The 25,840-nt window shown below is 34.2% G+C and overlaps 1 protein-coding gene across 1 annotated transcript in view; it reads left to right on the top strand.

The window, feature by feature from the left end:
- Window positions 1–25,840, top strand: part of LOC144446076 (uncharacterized) — a 32,076-nt gene that overhangs the window by 2,820 nt on the left and 3,416 nt on the right. Inside the window, exons 3-25 of the mRNA XM_078135765.1 lie at window positions 2,996–3,237; window positions 9,639–9,797; window positions 10,544–10,775; window positions 12,944–13,077; window positions 13,310–13,608; window positions 13,889–13,966; window positions 14,150–14,393; window positions 14,629–14,709; window positions 14,832–14,942; window positions 15,382–15,606; window positions 16,186–16,425; window positions 16,778–16,850; window positions 17,283–17,474; window positions 18,313–18,422; window positions 19,452–19,549; window positions 20,089–20,290; window positions 21,157–21,303; window positions 21,590–21,691; window positions 22,061–22,186; window positions 22,355–22,578; window positions 22,759–22,846; window positions 23,475–23,677; window positions 25,279–25,368. Of these exons, the coding sequence (XP_077991891.1) occupies window positions 2,996–3,237; window positions 9,639–9,797; window positions 10,544–10,775; window positions 12,944–13,077; window positions 13,310–13,608; window positions 13,889–13,966; window positions 14,150–14,393; window positions 14,629–14,709; window positions 14,832–14,942; window positions 15,382–15,606; window positions 16,186–16,425; window positions 16,778–16,850; window positions 17,283–17,474; window positions 18,313–18,422; window positions 19,452–19,549; window positions 20,089–20,290; window positions 21,157–21,303; window positions 21,590–21,691; window positions 22,061–22,186; window positions 22,355–22,578; window positions 22,759–22,846; window positions 23,475–23,677; window positions 25,279–25,368 (3,700 nt within the window). The remainder of the gene's footprint in view (window positions 1–2,995; window positions 3,238–9,638; window positions 9,798–10,543; window positions 10,776–12,943; window positions 13,078–13,309; window positions 13,609–13,888; window positions 13,967–14,149; window positions 14,394–14,628; window positions 14,710–14,831; window positions 14,943–15,381; window positions 15,607–16,185; window positions 16,426–16,777; window positions 16,851–17,282; window positions 17,475–18,312; window positions 18,423–19,451; window positions 19,550–20,088; window positions 20,291–21,156; window positions 21,304–21,589; window positions 21,692–22,060; window positions 22,187–22,354; window positions 22,579–22,758; window positions 22,847–23,474; window positions 23,678–25,278; window positions 25,369–25,840) is intronic.

Below are 25,840 nucleotides of genomic sequence, written 5' to 3'. Positions count from 1 at the left end.
CGAATTATTGCTTGTTTTTATCACGGTATACAGGTGATTATTATATATCGGTAGAGGGGTAGTGTTGTCAAGTTTTGTGCAGTCACCGCGACCGCGGCAGTAAGCTCATACTAGGCCGCCGATCAAAGCTGAAGCAGTGTATGTACAATGTACGTATGGAATCGGGAGAGCACAGCGCACATTCGTGTCGGGTTAAATTTATCCACGTGTTGATGTAATCCATATTTATCAATCAGATATATTGTAAAATTCTTCAAGTCGTACAGAAATAACGTCTCTAAAACAAACCCTGAGAAACGGGACCGGACGTGGCTAGCCAAGTATCTAGTTGCAGGCTTTCTTTCATAACCATGTGCTGGGGTCACGACCTTGATTGCCGACGTCAATATTGTCCAATCGTATTTGATATCATGAACACATCGCGATATTTGATTTGTTGGTTTCCTAAACTGTACACTTCGAATACCATGATTCGTTACAGAATTCTTCTAATGAATATTAAATAGGCTTGTTGCATTAAATTAAGTGATATCGCAACAAGGGAAACCATACAAGTTTTCTTCCAGACGAGTTGCTAAAGTCATGTAAATGACAACACTAAACTCACGAAATTTCCTCAATTCTTTACAATTTTATTGCTGATGATATGGCAATCTCATAGCTAGTATATTTATTCAAGATAAATATGATTACTTTGTTGTTAAATGCGCCGTTCAAAAGGCGACATCAGTGAGTATAGTCGAGTATAGTGGGCTATAATATGCTGTCGACGCCATGCCTGTCGAAGATATTGTAATGCTTCTCCTCGCAAATAATTAAAAAAATCAGATAAATAAATTGAAACACGCAAGCGACATTACAAGTGTTTATGTATATCTACACTGTAGTCTAGCCGTTTTGATTTATTTTGCCATAATATGGGGAGATCATATTTTCATTTATACCCACAGACACTGCCAATTAGTCAGAAAGTGTGAGTAAATATCGGTAAATGTTGGTTAATAAGACATGTAGAGTGTAGTTTTTGTTTACTGATGTCTGTTACAACCACTAGCAATGTATTTTTTCACAATGCTGTTGAGTTTTGTTCACCGAGTGACTACGCTCGCCATAGGCTACGTGCTACCCATGTCTCTTTATGACGTCATAAAATCCCGTGGTCTAGGTGGGACCGGAAATACCCGAAAACTCTCGAAGTAAATCCGAAGGGAAGTGACTGAAAAAGGGTCATTTTAAGGTGTTTGCAGACGCTTTTGAAAAGTTTTAAAACCAGAATGCATTTCACAAACATGTCGTCTAGCAAATTAGCGATAGTGAATGTGAGCATTTTGAATCACCTTTAAGTTTTCAAAAACAAACTGAAGACACATCTTAAAAAAGCATTCAGTGTACGTGCCCCTTTCAGTTCCATTAAACAGAAGCATGGTGTCTGAGTCTCAGCAGGTGCTATAAGAATTCTTTTGGATTGATTGATTGATTGATTGATTGATTGATTGATTGATTGATTGATTGATTGATTAATTAATTTAGTATGGCCTCTAATAAATAAGAGACAAACAATTTTATTGTTGGTCAAAATGTATATCACATGTATCCAACACTATCAGCATCTCACAAAGTTACAATTTGGTGACAAACTATAAAATTGTTGACAAACTATTAAATTGTTTACTCTATTTATGTATAATATGCTGTTTACATATTGTAATTAGTGTATCATAAAGTAGACTACCAATGTAACTACCAGAACCTATTTCAGCTCATTAGAAGAATTTAGCCACTTAAGAAAGTTTAATCTACATCTGAAACTAAAGGGGATTTTCTGGCTGTAACTACATTGTATAGTCTGAATGCCAATGTATTATAGGAACTAGATTACTGTACCTGTAACTATAGTCTAAATGCCAACGTATTATAGGAACTAGACTGCTGTACCTGTAACTATAGTCTGAATGCCAACGTATTATAGGAACTAGACTGCTGTACCGGTAACTATAGTCTGAATGCCAATGTATTATAGGAACTAGACTGCTGTACCTGTAACTATAGTCTGAATGCCAATGTATTATAGGAACTAGATTACTGTACCTGTAACTATAGTCTGAATGCCAATGTATTATAGGAACTAGACTGCTGTACCTGTAACTATAGTCTGAATGTCGATGTATTATAGGAACTAGATTACTGTACCTGTAACTATAGTCTGAATGCCAACGTATTATAGGAACTAGATTACTGTACCTGTAACTATAGTCTGAATGTCGATGTATTATAGGAACTAGATTACTGTACCTGTAACTATAGTCTGAATGTCGATGTATTATAGGAACTAGATTACTGTACCTGTAACTATAGTCTGAATACCAATGTATTATAGGAACTAGATTACTGTACCTGTAACTATAGTCTGAATGCCAATGTATTATAGGAACTAGATTACTGTACCTGTAACTATAGTCTGAATACCAACATATTATAGGAACTAGACTATTGTACCTGTAACCACTAGCACAATTTTGTTTGTATTTTGTGGGTTTTTTTTTCAACATACATTTATTGTTATACTTCCTGAAGTATAAATGATGACTAAGTGTGATTAAATGCGATTAAACATCGCACAATTTATCATAATTTCGTCCACAAAATATTTGGGCTGTCCTTCTTTCAGTTTAAAAAGAATAGTAAATGTGTAAAGAGTTACTGGGCCTATTTTCTTTCATAGATGTAAATCTGGTACTGTAAATCTATTATACCTTTCAGGACTAGAAACTTTCCCGCCAAAATTTTTGAACAAAAATTCTTGTTTCTCTGTAATTTTTGGAAAAACATCAACTTTATTTTAGATCAGAATTCAAGAAATATTACTTCCCAATGAAGTAATATTCTTAAATTTTAGAAAATGTTCTTACAATCAAGTTTCTATTTATTCCAATGTCGTCTCTAGGAATGAAAAGGTTAACACTTCTTCACTTTTTGAACTTTTTTTCTCTCTCAGCTTTTGAATCAACAGACCTGTCAACAATTCCTGTAGATATGACAGCTGCTTATTTAGAATATGATGACACACTTTATAACTTGACATTACCTGCTACCAATATCACGGATGTTGTCAAAGATGTTACAAATGACACAGCAAGTCGACGAAGAAAACGAGCAACTGGATCTGAAACCAGTTTTACATGGCCAATTGGAAGTATTACTAATGATGGTCCTAGTAATGGTCAGCTTATTATTGCTGTAAGTTTTACTTTGTTGTTACTTTATCACAGTTTTTGCTTGGTGTTAAGGTAAATAAAAAGGATCATGGTATAGTTATGATTACTTCACACTGCAGAATGTTGTGTTACTCTGTCGACCCTAAACTTTTTAGATAGGTTGAAAAAAAAGTTGTGATAATGGCTTGAAAGAAGAACATGTGAAAAAAAAGAGTTGACAAACAACAGATGTCATGACCCTGAGTAATTATTATGATTTGATTATACACAAGCCAAATTGATCACCAGGAAACAAAAAGTATGGGATTTATAACCTGGTCATTGTTGTCACAACAACACATACCTTGGTTGTTTGTTTGTTTTCTGAGGTACAAAATCTGTGTCAAATGTTTAAACTCACCATAACTCTTCCCAATTGTTCATAAACTATGCTTGTGCAGATATGGTTATATTGTTCCCCAACATTTCTCTTTATTGTCGATAACAATTTGATTTGTGAACTCGGGGTTTATCACCAACTTGAAATGACAATGACAAGGCCCCTTAGGTCACTCATATTTTCCTTGGCCCGATGATGACAAATATGAGGAATAATATACATATAATGACCCCAACTAGCTTTGAAAAAATTATGATCAAAACACTAACATTTGATTATTTAGTCTGTTTATAGTATAGACAAATCATGGGCAAAGGGGGCTTCACACTGGACAGCTTAGTTCACTCTCACACCATAAGTTTTAGTCCGACCTAATAGTACTGTGCGAAAGTGTTAGGGTGGTTGTCAGACTTAGTTTAGTCCGGGCTGAAAAGTCTGACCATTTGTAAGTGAGTCTGAAAAGGATGGATCAGAAACAGGTCATACAAAGGATAATTCAAGCAAACCAAGATAAAATTAAATTGATCAACAAACCTATCTCAACACCATGTTGAGTGAATACACTTGGTTAGAATTATCAGGTTGAAACTTGAATACACATTGAGCAGACTGAAAAAAAATATAATTGTTGCACTCAGTCCTCTTTCTCCCCAGGGATTGAAGGGAATATTTCTTTCTCCCCAGGGATTGAAGGGAATATTTCTTTCTCCCCAGGGATTGAAGGGAATATTTCTTTCTCCCAAGGGCTTGAAGGGAATATTTCTTTACAGTACACACAATAAGATCAATTAAGTAAAAGTTTTGAGGAAGAGGATTTTAATTCTAACAAATTTAATTGTAAAAATACATACTTTTCTCTTTAATATCCATTGGGGGAAATAACAATGAAAGTCATCTTGCTACACTGTGTTACTATATTATTGACATTGTAAGTAAGCCAATGCTATTTCTATATTTGTGTACAATCAGTCTATGAGATGAATGTTTGGACATGTATCTAGATTAGTGTCGCAAACCAAGATTGGTTTTCAAAATCATTAAATTGAAAAGCAATTTGATGAAATGAAAATAGGTCCAAATGTGAATGATTTAGATATGGTCATCAATACTGCATAAAAGTCATTTATTTCTGAAAAAAACCAACCAGGCAGCTTTTGAATTAGATTACAGATTAAGTATTAAGAAGCTTGTATTACCTACAGAGACAACTTTTGCAGTAATGAAATGTTATCAGTATATTTCTAAGTTTAAAGAATTCATCATTTCATCAAATACAAGTATTTTATTGCTGGAATTAATATCTGCATTTTGTTGAGTAAAAACACATCAAGTAGTTTGATACTAAGGGTTTATTTTTAAAGTGGTTAGCTCAGGAATATATTTAGACTTTTTAGATATTTAGATATTTATATATTTATTGGGACTTTTGCCTGAATGTCCATGCTGCATTGTTGTTTCTGTAGATTGAAAAACATAAAATTTCTGTGTTTCCAATGATATGATTAGGTTTTGTTGCCATGGTTACAAGTTGTATTGACTGAATTTGTTGAATCTTACCAACTCCTGTGTTATCTGAGTTTGAACATAAATCACAGGAAGATATAGAACAGTCATCATTATGAAGTTATACGCTAACTGTAACTGCCAGATGTTTTATTTGTGCTTATTTCGCACTTATATGAACTTAATTAACTGGAATGTCTGAAATTATCACACAAACTTTGGAATGAAAATGACGATAAATATAATAATAATAATAATGATGATGATAAAGTTATAATGAAACTAATCTCTGTAAGCAATGCACTGGGTGAAGAAATGAGGGGATTGTAGAAATGAGGGGATTGTAGAAATGAGGGGATTGTTTTATAAATCTGTTTTTTAAATAATCTCCTCTGTGTTCCACCTGAGCAAGGTATCAAGGATGACCATATAGTAACCGAAACCATGTAACTGAGCTGCTCCTACACCACTGTTACAACAGTGCTACATCACTGTAACAGTCCTCCTGAACAATATGCTACAGCAAAGAAACTAAAGCCATGTAACTGGCCTGTTCCTACACCACTGTTACAACAATGCTACATCACTGTAACAATCCTGCTGAACACCAGTGTTACAACATAGTAACCAAAGCCATGTAACTGGCCTGTTCCTACATTGCTGTTACAACAATGCTACAGCACTGTAACAGTCCTGCTGAACACCAATGTTACAGCATAGTAACCAAAGCCATGTAACTGGCCTGTTCCTACATTGCTGTTACAACAATGCTACAGCACTGTAAGAGCCCAGTTTATATGTAACAGGGCTGTAGACATTTAGTGGTGTAGCCTATCACACTTTTCTTGTCATGGTGAACAAGGATGAATTATTACAATTACATAGTATCACTAAAAAATACCACGTCAGACATCTACCATATTTATCAATGTTATTGGTTCTAGATATTTTGTGACATTAGTAGGGTCATTCAAAATAATATCACTATAAAAGATAATCTTGAATGAGGCTGAGTGTAAACCATAAAAAATAACCTTGAAAGAGGCTGACAATAACTTCATGGAAACATAAATTTATGTTCACTACCGAGAGATCGTAAAGAGAGGTTATTGAAAAACTGGTTTACTACTTTTGGTCCTCTCCTGTTTCAATAAATGTTAGGTATCAGGTCATCATCACCTGGACTGTGATTCTATAATTTCATATACACATGAACATGCTTTACTGTTTTACTGTAAGGGTACTGTGTAGATTCAACTGTTTGTTGTTAGGGGTGGTATCCAATCCTCCAAGATTTTTACCAAGGTTTTCCTATATGGTACAAGGTATGAAAATTTGCATATATTACTAAATTAGTCACCAGGATTCCCAAACCTTGGCAAAAACAAACTGTGAACCCCACATAAATATTCCTCCTTATTTCCACTGTATACCAGTAATACCAGTAGCAGTGATGTCAAGTGACGCTCACTTCATTGTTGACACTGGAGTTGAAATCCAATACGGTAGAGAGTATATGTACCCAATAACACTGAGACAACATGAGACAAGTAGTTGTAGTCACCCCCTGACAATGATAAAACACGAGACAGGTAACTTGTAGTACACTCCTGACAATGCCCTCAAGATGTACAAATGTATTGTATGTCAGAAAAAATTTGAGATTAACTTTCAAAGCTGAATTCATAAGCTGTTTTAATACTCAAGTAAAACCACATTCCAGTATAATGTCAATGTAAGACATAATGACAAGAAATCTAGTATTAAATCACTACATCAAGTCCAGTCTGTGCATGCATCTGTTGCTTTCTATACATTTCAATGTTACAAGTAAAAAAATCTAGTGGAGTTGTTTATTTATCGAAAATCCAAGATAAAGATCCATTTCTTATCCATATGGCCACTTTAAATTATCTGATAGATAGTAAATAGATAGAGTCATCATATGATGTAGCCATGTGTCAGTTTTATTGAAATAACGAATAGATGGGATTTATTGTCTCTGTTATTTGTCAAAGCACAATTCTTGCCAGTATTCAATATATGTATTTTTTAGCCAAGGGTTTAAACTGGAATAAATGTTCCTTAAAAGGAAAAGATAACCATGCAATTACAAAGACCTACATGTACGTCTATTTATAGACACGAAATCTACAAAGATAGGCAAGGTAAATGTTGTGAGTGCTACCTTGTTTGTACAAGATACAATGTATATGTAATATTATGTAACAGTTTGTTTGTAAAGCAACAATGTTTCCATTGTGCATTTCTCAAGAACAGTAGCTTTCATTAAAGCTTAGTGAAATACTGTATTAAGCCAAATAAAAAAGTTGTTTGGTTCCAGTTACCCAACCCCCACCTAGTTTTTCACGCTGACCCTAAACTTTTTTTTATGTATTCAAGAAAAAAAATAAGAAAATTGCGAAAATTGTGAAGTCTCGCTAGAAACAGTGGATGCGGAAACTAACATCAACTGAAAAAGACAATATAAAACTGTTCTTCCAATCTGTAATGGCTGCACATCTGATGGGAAGAAACCAATAACACAATCTGATTAAAATCCGATGTGGTGAAAGTGGCTAAATGTCCTTATTTACCTCTATTCATCGTATTGTGACGTTTGTTTTTGTTCGGAGTGATCGCCGCCTTCCCACGCGGTGATCACTCCGAACAAAAACAAACGCCACTTTCACCACGTCGGATTTTAATCAGATTGCCAATAACACAGAGACCATATGAAAAACAACAGAAAACATAAATACATTATACCTGAACTAGACACTCACATATGAAAAAAAAAAATCTACCTACCCCACCTATTTTAAAAAATGTTTATGCCTTAAGTTATCTGGCTATCAGTTTAGCTATGTTATTCAACCATACAAAAATTGCATTTGATGTGTGCAATAATTAAATGTACATTGTATTAGTCCTAGAAACTGATGTGTTTATTTCTCTGTCTCCAATTTGAATACCGTTCCCATGGTGATATACCTCTGGCAATAAAGTGACACATACATGTAACAATATCCTGGGATAATTTGATGTAGCTCTAAGCATTTGAATGTTTTGAGCATCATCCCTGTAACCATAGTAACAGGTGATGTTTGTGTATAGTGCTTCCATCACTAAGGTGATAAATGATTAATTTCACAATGTGACCTGACAAATCTGATGAGCTACATGTAGCTGCTATAAAAGAAAAATCCAGAAAATAATGAATTAAATTTTTACGTCGTTGGTTATTAAACCATCTTGAATTGTAGATGTATATTTTGGTACAAAGTCTGTCACTCTATTATATTCAGAGTCTAGTAACAGGATGTCAGGTGCATGGCTAGTAAACACACAACATCACCAAAAGTAAGAGTGCTCACTGACTTGTTATAGTGGCATGACTGGCCTTGTACTTGAGACTATTTCTTGTATTCTACTGAATACCTACAATTTATACAGTAGGAGAATTTCTATAAATTTCTAAAAAGATTTCCATCAACTTGATATCAATATACTGATGTGATGATTAATACTTTGACAACTTAATAATAATCCTTTAGAAATGAGGTACATTTATGACTTTGGCATCCTTGGTTTTCACAAGCACAAATTAAAACTAATAAACTGTGTATCTAATAGGTTATGTAATTGTGAGTGTTGCCTTGGTGATAATAATTAGTGAACAGTGTTATGAGATTGTTTCAATGCTCTATTAGTCAATGGACACTGTCAGTTTAATACACAATAAAACACTGCATGGATCTTCCCATTCTATTGTAAGGGTTGTGTAGGGTCTATGGTATACACTGATAGTAATATCAACATGTCACAATTATTTTAGCATGTCAAAAGTGATCTTACCTGAGTAATAAATATATTAGCCTGAAATCCAGCTATGTAGGGATTTCTACTATCACCTTTTCCCCTACACCTGCCATTTATTGGAATGGCCATTTATTCAAACCTAAAGTTACAATTTCCCACGGCAATGCACAACCCCCTCCCCCCTCCCCCCTCCCCGTTACTAGGATGCATCTTTATTCCATCATGAAATTGATCCCTTTGTGATTTGCTGATCCAGTCTACTGAAGTGAGTTCATGTCTAATGTCCATTACAGCATTATATCATCTCACAGGGAAAAATTTAAAAATGGATAATTATAAGAATTTGAACCTTCTCTATGGTCAGAACCCTTCATGAAGTACAAGACTAGTGAAATACTAGGTGTAAGGGAAAATGATAGCAAATATCACTACATGTATATGACTAGATTCTAAGCTGAACTATATGCAATATAGAATGAAGATCTGTAGTAAGGCAATGAAGGCCAAGTGCCCATCTGAACCTTTTAACTAAAATTAACTAATATAATTAAATAGAAAAAAAGAGAAGATTTTGGTTATTATTTTCTGTGTATTTTCAGCAGTATATAAGTACAAAATTATTTGAACTTTTTGATTACATTTTGACAGCAGGGGCTTTTTCAATTTTATTCTGTATTTTCATGTACTATAAAATGTGAACATTATATATTTATTTTCAGATGTACTATGTGATGAAGGGAACCCCAGAAATGGTGTCAGGAAGCCTGCTTGATTACACACTAACTATGAAACTAAACGGTGGAACGGCAATCATGGAAAAAATCTCTGGCATGTCATTCTCTGAACCTGATTTGTCTGTAGATGCTACGTCGGAAGCTGTAAGTTGATCAGAATATAGCAATGTATCATGATATAGTGATAAGATAAATTATTCACTGCCATCATAAATTTTAAGAATATATCTAGTTTGACTTATTCGCATTTTGTCAAATTGTGGTTTATCATATATTTTTCATGAAAAACTATAAAAATGAATTCAAGGTGTATAATTTCTGTTATATTGAATAGATTTTGAAGGTATGAATTATTTTATGTGCATTGAAAGTGTGTTCATTTGCATATCATTAGCATATAGGTATGTAATAATGTTTTCAGATTGTGTTTTCATTTGCATATCATTAGCATATAGGTATGTATAATGATTTCATATTGTCTTCATTTGCATATCATTAGCATATATGTATGTAATAATGTTTTCAGATTGTCTCATTTGCATATCATTAGCATACAGGTATGTAATAATGTTTTCAGTTTTGCACTGCAGTGCAAATACCAACAGCATGTATTCACATCAACACAAGTAATTATCAGTACACATGTAATATAAATGTCAAATACTGGACAAAAATTGTTGACTTTTTGTGAGTTATCATAATTTTCACAACATGTAACAATGTAGTCTAGAGGCCATACATTGTGTTTGAATCTGAAGATCTTTTTAAAGGGATGGAATCTTCAGATTCAAACTCAATGGATAGCCTCTAGATTAGTAACAATGTAATTATTACAGGGATAACAACAGGCTTAAAATGACGTTAAAAATTAATAATTTTATTTTTCATAGCTTTATGAAACCCGTGAGAGTGGTGACTATACGATGGAACTAATTAGATTCAATGTGACTGTCGAACATTCTACAAATTCTCTAGCCGATGCTTACTCGGTAGAATTAACATTTCCTGTTGATGGATTAGAAGTCTTGTTATATGATGAGATGTATCCTCCATTTGGTACACCAGGACTAACCTACTCTAAAAACAATAGACAAATCAAATTAACAGAGAATTCTGTAGCAGGTAAGCATAGATTCATTTCCAGATCCATTCAGAAAGCTACATCCATCATTAAGGATTCCAGTCATCCGACACATACATTGTTTGAACTGTTACCCTCGGGTAAGAGGTACAGGAGTATCAAAACGAAATCAAAACCTTTTAGAAATAGCTTTTATCCATCATTTTAAAGCAGTCCTAGGATATTTTACCATTTGTTTTAGTTTCGTGTTATTTGTCTCTGCATTAATTTTGTATCTTTTTAGCATCATTGTTTGATGTGTTACATTATTTTTATCTCTTTATACTTTTATATTTCACTTGCCTTTTCTTTCTAACGTTTTAGTCAGTTTTTGTTTTCTTTCCAATCTGTAGTTTTCAATTTATTCACCTCTTTTTATGAGTGCTCATGGAAAACCAATTTGCATTTTATGTAAATGGCAATAAAATTATATACAATAACAAAAATCAGTTCTGATGTCTGACCATAAATGATTTAACCAAATATTATTTTGGTTAAATCAGTCCACCTTCTTCAACTGTTCTTGACTAGTTTACTTCATTGAATCAGACTCAGCTGAAGAAGTCTTAGTGATTTAGGCTAGGTAGATTATCTATGCTTTGAATTCAGAACTAACACAAAGTATAATGACAGTGCTAGGAAACAATGTTTTTGGGTTGAATAACAAACTTGTTAAAGATTTTAAGTTTTGAGTTACAAACACAGACTCAGTTGAAGAAGTCTCTGCTTGTACCCCTTTAAGTATTGATCTTTTCAGTATACAGTTGTTGGTCAATGTTGTGAGTATTTACATGTAACCTTCATAAATCTCAGAATTAAGTATTTCATAAAATGAAAAGTAGATCTCCTGTCACGTTTGTTGAAGGTTCTTTTAACTGTATCACAAGTACCATTAAGTTTATAGTACTTAAAGATTAATAGGCAAATAATACACTCAAGACATTGTGGGTGTAAATTTTGATGAGGTGTACAACTTAGTTCATAGTCTATTCTCTCCTAGTTTAGTTTGTTAACCCTGTAACTCTGTGGGTGCCAAGTCCTCTAACTTTTAGTTTATTAGTGTTCTCTATTCTGCCTAGCAGTAAAGCCACCAAACGGTCGGTTTGACAAAGTCTGTCAACTTGAACAGAAAAAAAACATTACTCATAGCATAGACCTGTCTATGCTCATAGGTATTCAGAACCCATGATTGTGTAACAAGGAAAAGTAGTTTTATTGACATATTAAAAAAAACACTTTGCTGTATTCAAAAAGATATAACAGTCCCAAATTTTACCTTCCTGGTAACTACGGTAACTTGCCAGTGCAGAACTTGGTATTATACCTTCACAAATCTCAGAGTCAGATCTTGTGACAGAAATTTAACTGTATGTGTGTCTAGTGTCTGCTTAGAAAGGGATATTGTGTGATAAATGTCCTCAACAAACCTTTCCACATAGTGTTTGTTAATATTTTACAACCCTGGTAACATGATAGAGGAAGTACTTCAAAATTTGTACATGACAGTTCTCCTATACATTCGACAATAAAATTTGAGTGATGCCTGTAAAATATCAGCCTGAGAGTAAAACTTATAGATTTTAACTTTTATTCGCTGGGGTGGGGTGGGGGTGTAGTCCCTCAGGAAGGTGATCGGTCAGTACTTTTTCACTAAAACTTCCTAAACATGGGTCCACTTTTCCATCTAAAAATATGCGTCCACATGGAGTCGATAAATATGTGTACCTATTCCATGCTTAAGGATTTCCTCAACTTATCCAATAAAAAGGAAAAATTGCCGAGTGTATAGGAAGGTACCTAGGTGGTCACATTCCCCAGTACTGACCTGTATAGCGCTCCAATGGCTGGAATATGCTTATTCATGGGTCTGCCATGTGTACCTTATTTTATTTATGCAAATTATAGGACCATTTTTCACCCAAAAGATGTCTTTAGAAATGGGGAGATGTTCGGAACCTGGGCAGCACATACCTGTCTACAGTTTATCCAAATAACTTGCTAAAAAATGGTATTTAAAACGTTGATAATTTTACATATTACTTTACAACATTTGTACTTTATTACAAAGTTGATAATAACAGCACATGTATTTACTGTAAATATATCTGTTTTAATACCTTATACAGCAATACAGTTATCTGATGTAGTCTTTATTTCTCTCCTGTTACAGTTGGAGCTACTATGTACTTGACATTCAAGGCATTCTTTTCTGATACAACATTGAAATATAACTATGGAGTTCCCAGTGTCTACACAGTGACTACCACATATGATTCTCTAGATGCTAGCCTAAAAACACCCACAGTAAGTCTTTTTTTTTCATTATTTCTCCAGGAAGATTGTACACATGCATTTCTAGTGGCAGTGCTGTGTCATAAACTGTCATAAAATGTGTAAACATTGTTAAAAAATATGAAGATTTTCATATAAATTTTGACAACATGCATAACTTAACTCACTGAGAAAGTAAATTTTGCAGAAAAGACTTTTTCAAATTTCCAAATTTTTAAAAAAAATTTCATTATTTTGTCTTCAGTATCCAGGAAGATCATACACAGCTAGTGACACTGCCTGCATTGAAAAAAATGAACAAGAAGATGTCAGTTACTTGTACAATGCTGGTGCTGGAGCCATTGCATTTTTTGTAGCACTGCTCATAGCTGCCGTCTTGGTTGCCCTCTTTATACTGTGCTGGATCAAAGTGTTGAAGAAAAACATACCATTTGCCTCGGTAGAACCAGACAAGAGTACGTACACAAGTAGCAAAGGACGAGGACTGATAATGAATGCTAAAGATGCATACAAGACAGGATTTAATACTATTAAAGAGTCAAGGTGAGAGGTCATAAAGGTGCTTTCAAATATACATTAGTTCCATTTACTACCAAATCAGAGTGACTATAGTGTTTCAGTTAGGCAGGCAAAATGATGTTTTTTACTACCAAATTAGAGTGACTATAGAGTATCAATTAGGCAATACGATGTTTTTATGTCTCACACAAGGTTTTTTGTTTCAATTACCGATGCCCTTACATGCAAACACTAACAGATTTTCATAATATTTGTAAACTGAAACACATATTTCAAAATCTGTTTTCCTGTTGTTGTTTTTCAGCCTAATAGCTATAGATGAGAGTATAATATACATACTAATGCTGAAGGACAAATTGCAACTGAACAGAGAACTCGATAAGTAAGTAATACATAGTATTTCCCAATGTTTTTTTTTTTTCATTTGGCTAAGTGGCCTTGTCACTATGAGTTAAAGATGAGGTACAATATATTGGGGCTATGGACACCAGAAAGTGTTTAGGAATGAACATTTTAGCTCCTGACATTTTTTTTAATCATGATAATATTTTTTTTTTATTGACAGCCTGGATGTCCTCTCCACCATCACCGTTGACATTGAACTTGAGATTCAGAGAATAGAAATGATGTCAGAGTCTATACTTCTGTTGATTCAAAGTCTTCGTGCCAATAAAGACATCTCAAAGAGTACTGAAGACAAATGTATTGGTAAATACCAGAGAAACTGTAAAGATCTCAACAAGAGATTGAGTGATGAGTACAAGCAGGAGTCAGCTAAGTTAATCAAGAGACTTAGTGAACAGAATAAGGTAGGTACCTGGTAGAGTCTAAAATAGGTACCTAGTAGAGTCTAAAATAGGTACCTGGTAGAGTCTAAAATAGGTGTAAACAAGAGACTCTGATTGTCTACTATATAAACAAGACACTTTCAGGTTGTTTCTATTCCCTAAATTCCACAAACTTACAGGACTAACATTATGACCTGTTATCATGTCCTTACAGAATACAGTGTTTTTTTTATAATATTCTACTTTTTTTATTCAGGGAAAACTGACACAGTTGCACAAGAAACACAAAGCTGAAAAGAAAGCTGCTGAAACACAAACTGTAAACATGCCAGAAGAGGTAGGTACTAACTGGTTTTTAAAAATTGACATAATTAATAAACTTATTATTTTGGCATTACAATAAACATGAGATAACTTTGAAGGAATCTAACACAATTTATAAATTTTTGTTGTTGTCAGGAACGTAAAGCCATCATGGATCTTATAGAAAAACAGCATCAAGCCGAGGAAAATGAAATAACACATCTACTGAAACTAGAACAAGATGAAGAACAAGAAAAACTAAGAAAGGTAAGAGGCAAACTTACACATAGCAATTGACTGACATGTTGAAGAAATCACACAAATACTGCAAAGTAGAATCAAATAAAGGGGAATATCACTGCGGGAAATACAGACACTTTCATAAACTTTGGATTCTGGAGAGTCACAATTTCATTATTTTACATCACATATATTACATGTGAGTGTAACACAAAGTTGAAACTTTTTCCTCATTCTTTTTTCACTTGTTTGCATTTGCACAGATTGAATTCTCTCCATAAAGGCTAGGTGTGAGAAATGACAACATCATAAATGTACATAGAAAATGTCTGGACTACATCTGACGATACTACCCCAGGGCCTAGGAACTTTCTTGTGTTGGGAGGGGGGGTGGGGGTGGGGGATGGGGTAGATCATAGAAATGCAAATAACTTGCTCTATTTCTCTCATAAATGTCAATTTCTAGGAATTTGCAATCCGCAAACGAATGGCAGTCAAAGCTCTTCAGCATACTTTGCTGGCAGATGTCAAAGGTCAAGGCAAGTTGACAGAAGAACAAGCTGATTGGTTGATGAAACAACACAAGAAAAATATGAATGTCATAGAGAAATTTATGGATGATGAAATTTCTAGGCAGAGGATGCTTTTGGATGAAAAATTGGCCAGAAGACGTGCACTTGCTGCATCTAAGGTAAGTAAAATACAATTAATGCTGGTCCACTTCGGATTAGGGTTAAAATCTAGGTGTGAAAAGGGGTTGTTTGGTAGAGCTATAGAAACAGTGGGGCCAGAACAAAAGAATGATACCATGTAACCATTAAGATATCACTAATGTGATGACCCAAGATTGAAAGATAGCGGTTTAAACCATAGACAACAGAGGTGCGTTGACTATCACTTACTATTGGCACAACTCAAATTAGGTATTTAGATCTAATACATTAATTGATGGCATAATTTTGTATAAGTATACACACAACAATGTACACTAACATGTCAAGGAAACCTTATTATCCAATGAACTGAACTAAAAATGCAAGATGAGGATTTTTAACATCATTGAAGTCATACATTGACATTTTACTAGCATAGTTTATGTAGTTTTTTTCAACCCTGTAAAACAAGTTTAATAAATTCAGTTTGCACCAATTTAATATTAAAATAACAACTTTCATTGTAAGGTTCAAACTTACCTTTCTGTTTGCTTCTCTATGTCACATTGTTCTATTTTCAGCATAAACAAAACTTTGCTTTTTTGTTTCAATTTCAGGAGGACCAAGAAGATTACCATAGAGACCTACTAAATACCATGGCAACACAACAAATGGATGTCATCAAAACAATGACCAAGGATGAGAAACTGAGGGAGGAAGAAGCAGCGGAGTACTTTGAGAGAATTAGAAAAGATTTGGTCAACATGAAACAGAAATTTGATAGTGAGCAGAAAAAACAAGAAGATGGTCTTCATAAACGATTGAGTGAATTGAAGAAGAGAAGAATAGAACAGAAGGTACTAAAAACTTTATTTTTAAAAATGTTATCATATTTGATGTTTACTTTTCATGAAATGAGAAAAAGAAGTAATGGATCTGTACAAGTAATTACATGTATATTGGATTATAAAGCATTTTCTGACAACGATATCTCTTCAGAGTGTTAAAAATGATGGCTACTGACAATTGTGTTTTCTAGTGAGTGATAACCTAGTACTGTACAAAGATATAGAGAACACTAAATTACTGTGCACTGTGATGCATCAAATTGGCTTAGAGGGTACACGCTGATTGTGAGTTATAACCTAGTACTGTACAAAGTAATAAATTACTGTACACTGTGACTGTAATATTGATTACTTTTATTAGGAGAGAGAACACAAGCAAGAACTGTTAGAATTTGAAAAGAAGCAGAAAGTGAAAGCCCAAAATAGTCATATTGGTGAGTGTAACTGTTTTACTGAAGTTATAACAAATCAAGATTACCAGGTGTTATTCAAAACAATGTCATCACCAAATAAACCACATCTACAAATAACACAAAATACACCTATCAATAATACATGTTATAAATATTTTTCAATGATGTTTCCACAAAGTGGCATAGTGATAGGAAAACAAAATGCCGACTCCTTCAATGAAAAATTTTGTGTAAACTAATGTACTGTACACAAAACAGTAATGTTGGTTGTAATGTGAATTTCATCAGCATTTATCTGTGAAGTGCCCATGGGGCTGTAAAACTATAGCAAAACATGGATAGCATATCAGAGACGAGTGCTCCATTAGTCTGTGTACTTTAATAGATTGTGGTCTGTTAAAGGTCAGATGACTAAACCCACATCTCATCATCTCCTCATTTCCTCATTCTCAGATCCCCAGGGATATATCGAAGGAAAAGAACACTTGTTGTCACAGCAACGGAGTGAAATGAACGAGCTTGAAAACCAACTTGATGAGGAAGCAGCTAAAGAACTAGAGCAAACGAGAGAACAGTTGGTCATAAAAGTCAAAAATGATATAAAATCTAGTGGAGATAAACTTTATAAAGACCTAGGAAACAAAGGTAGAGATCTTTTATTATTTGTTATTCTTCAAAATGTTTTTCTCTGCTCAGTTGGGGAAAATACTGACGACATAAGAGGTCTAACTACAAGTCACATGACATAAGAGGTCTAACTACAAGTCACATGAGATAAGGGGCCTAACTAGAAGTCACATGACATAACAGGTCTGCCTACAAGTCACATGACATAAGGGGCCTAACTAGAAGTCACATGACATAAGGGGCCTAACTACAAGTCACATGACATAACAGGTCTGCCTACAAGTCACATGACATAAGGGGCCTAACTAGAAGTCACATGAGATAAGGGGCCTAACTACAAGTCACATGACATAACAGGTCTGCCTACAAGTCACATGACATAAGGAGTCCAACTACAAGTCACATGAGATAAGGGGCCTAACTACAAGTCACATGACATAAGGAGCCTAACTACAAGTCACATGACATAACAGGTCTGCCTACAAGTCACATGAGATAAGGGGCCTAACTAGAAGTCACATGACATAAGGGGTCTAACTACAAGTCACATGACATAACAGGTCTGCCTACAAGTCACATGAGATAAGGGGCCTAACTACAAGTCACATGACATAAGGGGACTAACTAGAAGTCACATGACATATGGGGCCTAACTAGAAGTCACATGACATATGGGGCCTAACTAGAAGTCACATGACATAAGGGGTCTAACTACAAGTCACATGACATAAGGGGTCTAACTACAAGTCACATGACATAAGGAGTCCAACTACAAGTAATGTATACACATGGTATAGATCTGCTATTGTTGTTTTGTTGGGTTCCAACTGGTATAAATCTGTTCTATTGTTTTCAGGTTTGGATGAGGAACTGAAAGATGAAATAATGGCTCAACACGAAAGAGACCTTGAAAACTTACTGGAAGTAAGAGAAGATGAGAGGGCTAAACAAGAAAAGATCTTGAAGGTATTTACTCTATGAACATAAATTGCTGGGTTAGATTTCATATTTGATGAAGGATGGACTGACTCACTATAATTGTACATATATTATTTTACTCATTGACATCTAATATGTTAATATTGCTGAGAAAATTAAGTCAGTGTTTAAATGTAGGGTTTGTGATTACATTTTGATGTTCTTACACAAGTTGTCAATGTATCGTTAGTCAGAATGGAATAATAGGATCTACAGTACAGTACAACAAACAATCCTAGACTGTCAGATACACTGCGTCACTCTGACCTCACTAACCTGTTCTAAAACTGACGGATGTGTGAGGGCGCCCTCATCATGGCATACCTTACAGACTATGCCAACCCATGTGCAGGCAATTAATTGTGATTGAGGAGTCATTGCATGCATATATACAAAACAAATATTGCAGGCAAGAAACGTCAACTGTTTTTTTGTGTTTGACTTCTGAGTCACATATTTCAAACCAAATTATGGTTGGATAACTCATGATAGTTTTAAATCGTCCAAAGCTTTGTTGGTTATATGATTTGCAAGTATCAATGATCACACATGACATGGTAAACTTTGACTGATGAAAGTCATGTGACTAATATTTTGAACTTTGACCTAAGGAAGTCATGACTACAGTTTTAGTAGTACTGCAGTGCAAACACAGCTTTACTTGATTAGTTTTAAACCATGAGTGGACTTTTTCAAGAAGTGTGAATTAAATTGAATGGAATTGTTTGTATTCTAAAGAATAAAAGAGTGCACAAGAGGTAAACATGCAAGAATTACAAGTAAAATAGAATAGAATATAGCCCAAGACTTAAGAAAGAAATAAAAGGAGAAAAATGAATGAACTGTTATTTTGAACTTTGACATAGGAAATTATGTGACTAATGTCTTGAAGTTGACCAATGAAAGGCCTGTGACTTATATTTTGAACTTTGACTCAAGAAAGTCGTAACTATTGTTTTGAACTTTGACCTAAGAAATTCATGAATATATGCATGTTTATTTTTTTGTTGATTACAGAAACGTCTTGCAAAGAATAGAAAGGAATGGGCAAGAAGGAAAGAGGAGGAGAAAGAAGAACAGCAGAAAATACGGGAACATGAGGAACAAATGATTGGGTAAGAATTATGGCAACCAAAATACTAGAGATTGAGATTGAGTATGAGATTCACTTCCAAGAAATGTTTTGACTCTGTGAGTAGAAATTTACATTTGATAACCAAAATGTTAGTTGATCCCTTCACCATTAGTGCACACAGTCAAATATAGGACTTGGAATCTTGGTTTGAATTTAGATTATGTGTTTGTACATATAGAATGTAAATACTTCAACCTGTCAGGGTCAGGAGACACAGTTTAGATTCAATGTGTACACAGTCAAATATAGGACTTGGAATCTTGGTTTGAATTTAGATTATGTGTTTGTACATATAGAATATAACTACTTCAATGTCTCAGGGACAGGAGACACAGTTTAGATTCAATGTGTACACAGTCAAATATAGGACTTGGAATCTTGGTTTGAATTTAGATTATGTGTTTGTACATATAGAATATAACTACTTCAATGTCTCAGGGTCAGGAGACACAATTTAGATTCAATGTGTATGCACATACTGTGATATACTGTAACAACTTTCACTGTTTCCTATTACAGGCGCTTGATGGCAACACAAATGGTCATGTCAGACGCAGATCGAGACAAGATTTTACAGGAACATGAAAAACAACTTGTCAAACTTGAAAATAGTCTAACATTGAACAAACTTAGACAGAAACGTAAATTGGAGGAGAAACTGGCAGCGAAGAAAACCAAACAGTTGGAAAAATTAGAAAAGAAACACGCTCAGGAGACACAGGTAGACCTATTATGTGGAGACGTTGATATGATATATTTGTACTTTTATACTCCTGTAATAGGTGTACACTGTCTTTCTTGATCTTCTTTCTGTCTCTTGATCTTCATCGAGATGCTCTCTTTTTTTCTGTCTTTAACCATGGAAGTTGATATCAGTATGAGATTTGATGAAAGATTCATGTAGTTTACCTCTTTTCCCTATTCTAATGCAATCATGGTATGGTCCACCTGCTTCTAGCTATTAGGATCATACCATTGTGATTAGAATAGGGATGAAATGGTCAGACTGCAGGACTACTGCTTTGATGAATTTAATGCTTGCCTGTTTTGCACCTTGGCTGCTTTTGCATGGAACTGTAAGTCAGCAAACAAAGGCTGTGCTTGCACATATCTTGCTTCAATGAACATTTTGGCTACACATTGCTTGACAGTGGTGCACAAAAGCTTCCAAACATGGCTGATATTTCAACTAACATCTTGCAATTCTTTGGAATGCTTGAATCTTAAGCTTTCTATTTTCTGTGTCACTTTGTTTCATTTTGCAGTTATTGCTTCAATTTCTGTTCTAATCTTTAAGTCTACACTCTCATTAATATTCTGACTTCAAAAGGAAACAACTTTGTGTGTTTTACTTGATAGCTACATTTAATTGTGCTTTCTGTAGTTTGCTTGATTTCCCATGCATTTCATTAATACACTGGGCTTGCACATCGATCGACTGCTCATTAAATTTGATGTCGCTAAATAGAAAAGAAAGCTTGCAGAACAGTGATTTATATATTTTTTTGTAATTTTGATTTTGGAAATGTGTATTTTTTTCTTGAGTTTACATGTAATTTGAATATTTGATAACCTTTGACCTGGCAGAGACAAAAGCGTCGTCAAGAAATGGCTGACAGTGAGAATGAAGATGATTTTGCTTCAGCTGAACAGGAAATGATGAAACGACATGCAGAAGAAAAAATAGGATTGTTAACAAGTGAGAAGAGTAAACAGGATGATGAGTTAGAACAAGTGAGTTCTTTGCAAACTACAGTGTATAGTTCTCCATTAAGCTATCCAAAATATCAAATGGTGGTGAAACACATATATTATATATGCTGCCCTCTGGTGGTGAAACAGATTGAGCATGATTTATTGAATGTAGGAGTTGATGTGAGATTGTTGATTGTTGATGAAATACATGGAAGTGAAAGTATTATATTTTTTCTTAATTTCATGTTCTGGTGTTTGATTGTTTACTTGTCTCCATAAATGACTGACCTTTGACTTTATAAGATTCTTTGCTTGGCATTCCTAGGTTCGTAATGAGATGATGGAAGAAAGAGCAAAGGCTTTGAAGGACCAAGAAGAAAGACTGGGTGCCATGGTTGCTAAGTTACAGATGGAGAAAGCTAGAGAGGTGAGATGATTGTTGCTATGATGCTATAATTTATAAGGGTGAAAATATATTTATGTAATGACATTTCTGATAAATGCAAGGAATTTGCAACAGATTTTCCAAAAATGACTATACCACCTGGTGAAGTTACTAGACTCCAACAGGCAGAATCCAGGGGGGTGGGGGTGGGGGTGGGGGTTATAGGAATGGCCTATTATATGTCTATCCATCCATCTGTGTGTTTGTGCATGTATCAGTGGAAAGCCATATCTCTGATATCTGCAACTCAAGCAAACCCGGCACAAATATCATACACTATAGGGAGACATTATGCATGTAACTTTATGGTATTTTTGTGTAAAAACATTTACCACTTTTGTCATGTTTTAGCTTGCAACAATTGAGGAGCAACAGAAGGCATTGAACAACTTGAAGATGAACATGATGGATGAGTTAACAGATAATGGTATTATCTCCAATCCAGAGGGACGTAAGATTATTGAGGAACATCAGAAGGTATGTACAAACATTTTGTGTTGTTGGTTTTGGTGTGAAATCAAACGCCAATTTGTTATGACTCAGAGCAACCAGAAGACCCCATATTGTCTCTTGGAACACTTACTTACAACTTGACACGGGTTTAGTGTATTAACCACATTTACATGTCTTGTTTTTGTGTTTCAGGAAGTGGAAAAATTGGAAGGAAAATTGAATGCACAGCGACAGAGTCAAGAGAAAGAACTCAAGAGGAGGTTGAGAGATAAACTTGCACAACGTGAGAAATCGTTCATGCATATGCAAGATGAAGAACTGAGACAGGCAGTTGACGGAGAGAAAAACAAGATGGCCGCCAAGCTGAGAAGAGCTGCATTGAAACATAAACAAATGATGGAACTTGAGGAATTCAGGTATGAGTCAGTGATTTTGAAATTTGTTTTGATGGTAAATTTGACTCCTAAAACTGTTATTTGATTGAATAAGAAGAAAGGCTTTATGGCATTTTTTCACATTTATATATTTGTGACATAAATTACTCCAAACTTCGACACTTGTAATCATATTATGCACTTTGCTTTTGTATTCAACAGGAGAAAGATGGAAGTTGAAATAGGTCAAGCACTTGAAGACTTGAGGAGATCCTATGAAGTTAGAAGATTGCAACTTTTACAAGAACAGGTAAGAAACAGACATAATAGCTAGGTTGTGAAATTTTGCGAAAATGTTGGAATAGTATAGACACTTTATTTAGATGTTTTTTTTACTCTTTCAGTCTCCATACACAAGCTAATTACAAGCTGTCACCACAGGGGCTTGGAATTGGCCATATTTGTTTACAAATAGTTGTTTTTTGTTTATTGTTTACCTTTTTTTCTTCTTTTGCTCTTTAAAAATATCTTTTCCCTACAAGGCGCTGTGCCATGTAATAAAGTAATGATTTGAAAACCTGGTGTTGTGTTCTTTTCTAAATCAATTTTTGTTCTTTTGATGGTTTTGATAAACCAGCTTTACTATGACAACCTTATTAATTATTTATGAGTTAGTTCTACTGAGTGCCCTCAACCATTAACCCTTCCTCGTCCCCACTCACCATGTAATTACTTAGCAAAATACTAGTATATGTATTTTTAACTGCATGGATGGAATAGTCTGGATATGCTTCTGACCTTATGAATTCTTAAGAACAATGTAAACATATTTACATAACAATGTTCTTTTGTTATGCAAATTTCCCAACTATATCACTATATTCAGGGGAGAACACAGTTGTTAATGTTTCTATATCTTTGTTTTTTATTATTTTCAGGAGTTTGAGTTTCTTTCTGGTCTCATCAAACATGGCGGCTACCAAAAAAGTGAACTTCAAAGCATCCTACTTCTTCTTTTCCCTAATAAATCTGATAAACAAATTAATGAACTTCTTGATAAGATGTACAAACGAGATGGTGCTGAGACAGAGGAAGACGAAAAAGAAGCAAGTTCAAGGAAGAGTAAGAAGCTAAAGAAGGGGTGAGATGCTCTTGTATGGCGTGGCAAAAAAAACCCTTAGTTTTGAGTGCAAGTGCACTATTGTGTGACCTGTCTATTGGTATTCAAAACACAAAAATAACCCTGTCACCACGATTGTGAAGGATTTTCACCAAATTTTCACAAAAATTAACCAAACATTTGCAATTTTGAATTGATCAAATAAGTCTGGAAAAAGAAGCACTAAAATATGGTTAATATTTGAAATCATAAAGAACTATTAAAACAATACAGAATTGTGAAAAGTGAGTAAAAAAACATTAGATGTGAAAGGGTTACTTCATATTCTCATTTCTGTTGACCATTCTTTGTTCTGTTATATATTAGTATTTGCACTGTTTGTTTCTGACTTCAAATTCTATCGTTTCTGATGTCATTTCTCATATTATTATAAATTTGCATGTTGTTTGTATTCAGGTAAGATAAAGTTTTATGTTATTTCATTTTTCTCTAACAATTTTTTTAGTACTAACAAGTTCAAAATATTTTGTTTACATAGATATAGCTACATTTTGTATGTTATTGATAAGAAAACCATTACCTGTTAGACTACAGTTGTATAGTTCAACATCTCAGAGATATCAACTTATAGATGATATGTTGAGATCTTAGTAAAAAAGTCCGATAAAGTACAAGATGTTTCAACCATATACAAATAGACTTTTGTAGCTATTGAAAAAGAAATTTAAATCATGTTGATATTTCGACTCAAAGGTTCATTATCATGGAAAACCTCCCAAACACAAGTCTCATGAATCCATGGATGTGTAATGTTTACTGTTTAACATATATTTATGTAATACAAAATGTAGTAAATTACATATTTTTAAAAATTGACATATACCATGGTATGATTTGAAATATAATTTAATACATTTTTGTTTTAAATCCAGCAAAGATGTTTATTCTTTAACGCTTTCTTTCCCATCACAATTTTGATATTGCATATTTTTGTTGAATGTTGTACAATGCTATTATATCATATGTTTTAATCAAACCATGCTGCTAACCATACATCTATATATTGGCTTGTTAGAATTCCTGTATCTTCTTTTGGACTCTCTTGCACCCCAAAATATTCCTTACTTTGTGTGCTGTGTGCTTATTTTATAGTAGACAATTTTATAGAGCTTAAAGAAAGAACACAATTTTTTTATAATCAGAGCTTATATTTCATAGAGCACAAGAAGAGACACATTTTTCAACAATTGCATAACCTTTGCTACAATATCCTAAACCACAGACCTCCAGCACTGTCCAAAACGTACATATCAGAAATATGTACTCTAGCTTGTGAGAATGCGTTGCCATGGAATTACCATAGTTACAGACACTAAAATTGGTGATAATTGTACATGTACATTGCTAACACCAAGCATGAGAAGCTTATCTTTGCTAATTCTTACAAACTTGAAGAAAAGAAAAAAAAGCTAGAAGTCAAAATAGTGCTTAGCATGACCCACCCTTTTCTACCCACACCAGCCTGCTTGCCTGCTTGCTTATATGCCAATATTTTTTCTCTCCCACTATTTTTTTTTCCTTTGTCCTCAACTATCAGAGGACTAATGTCAAAACTTTTGCAGGGCGGAGGTAGTACCACTGGAGGAACGAATCAAAACAACATTAATACAGGACATTCCAGACACTCCGGATTTGAAGAGGATGAAGAAAGGGTGTGTTCATTTGTTGTTACCTGAAATAACATTGTACAACCTAGATATAGCTTCAAAAATAAAAATCATTTTGATTTCTTGGTTAATACCTCGACTTCTGCTCCACGAACAACACATAATAATAATAATAATAATAATAATGTTGGGTTCTTATATAGCGCTTTCCCACTTTGTGCTCATTATTTGCATTATTTATAATAGACACACATAGGAAATAAGTCGGTGTTCTTGTTGTATTTTGACCTGGTAGTAAAAGGTAAAATGCAATGGAAAGAATCATCCTGTGTAGTAGTACCACAGGGAGGTTTTAATAATTATGACATGTAAAAGATGACAAGAAAGTGATGTACTTTAAATGTGACTTATGGGCCCTTGTCAATACGAGTCTGAGACGATGCACAAGTTAGTGTGAAGTTAAATCTGAGACAAATAACACTAAAAAAAAACCATATGCATGTCATAATAACAGTGC

The sequence above is a fragment of the Glandiceps talaboti genome, chromosome 15 (assembly GCF_964340395.1).
Source record: "Glandiceps talaboti chromosome 15, keGlaTala1.1, whole genome shotgun sequence".
NCBI classification, from domain to species: Eukaryota; Metazoa; Hemichordata; class Enteropneusta; family Spengelidae; genus Glandiceps; species Glandiceps talaboti.
This window is presented reverse-complemented; position numbering and strand designations above follow the sequence as displayed.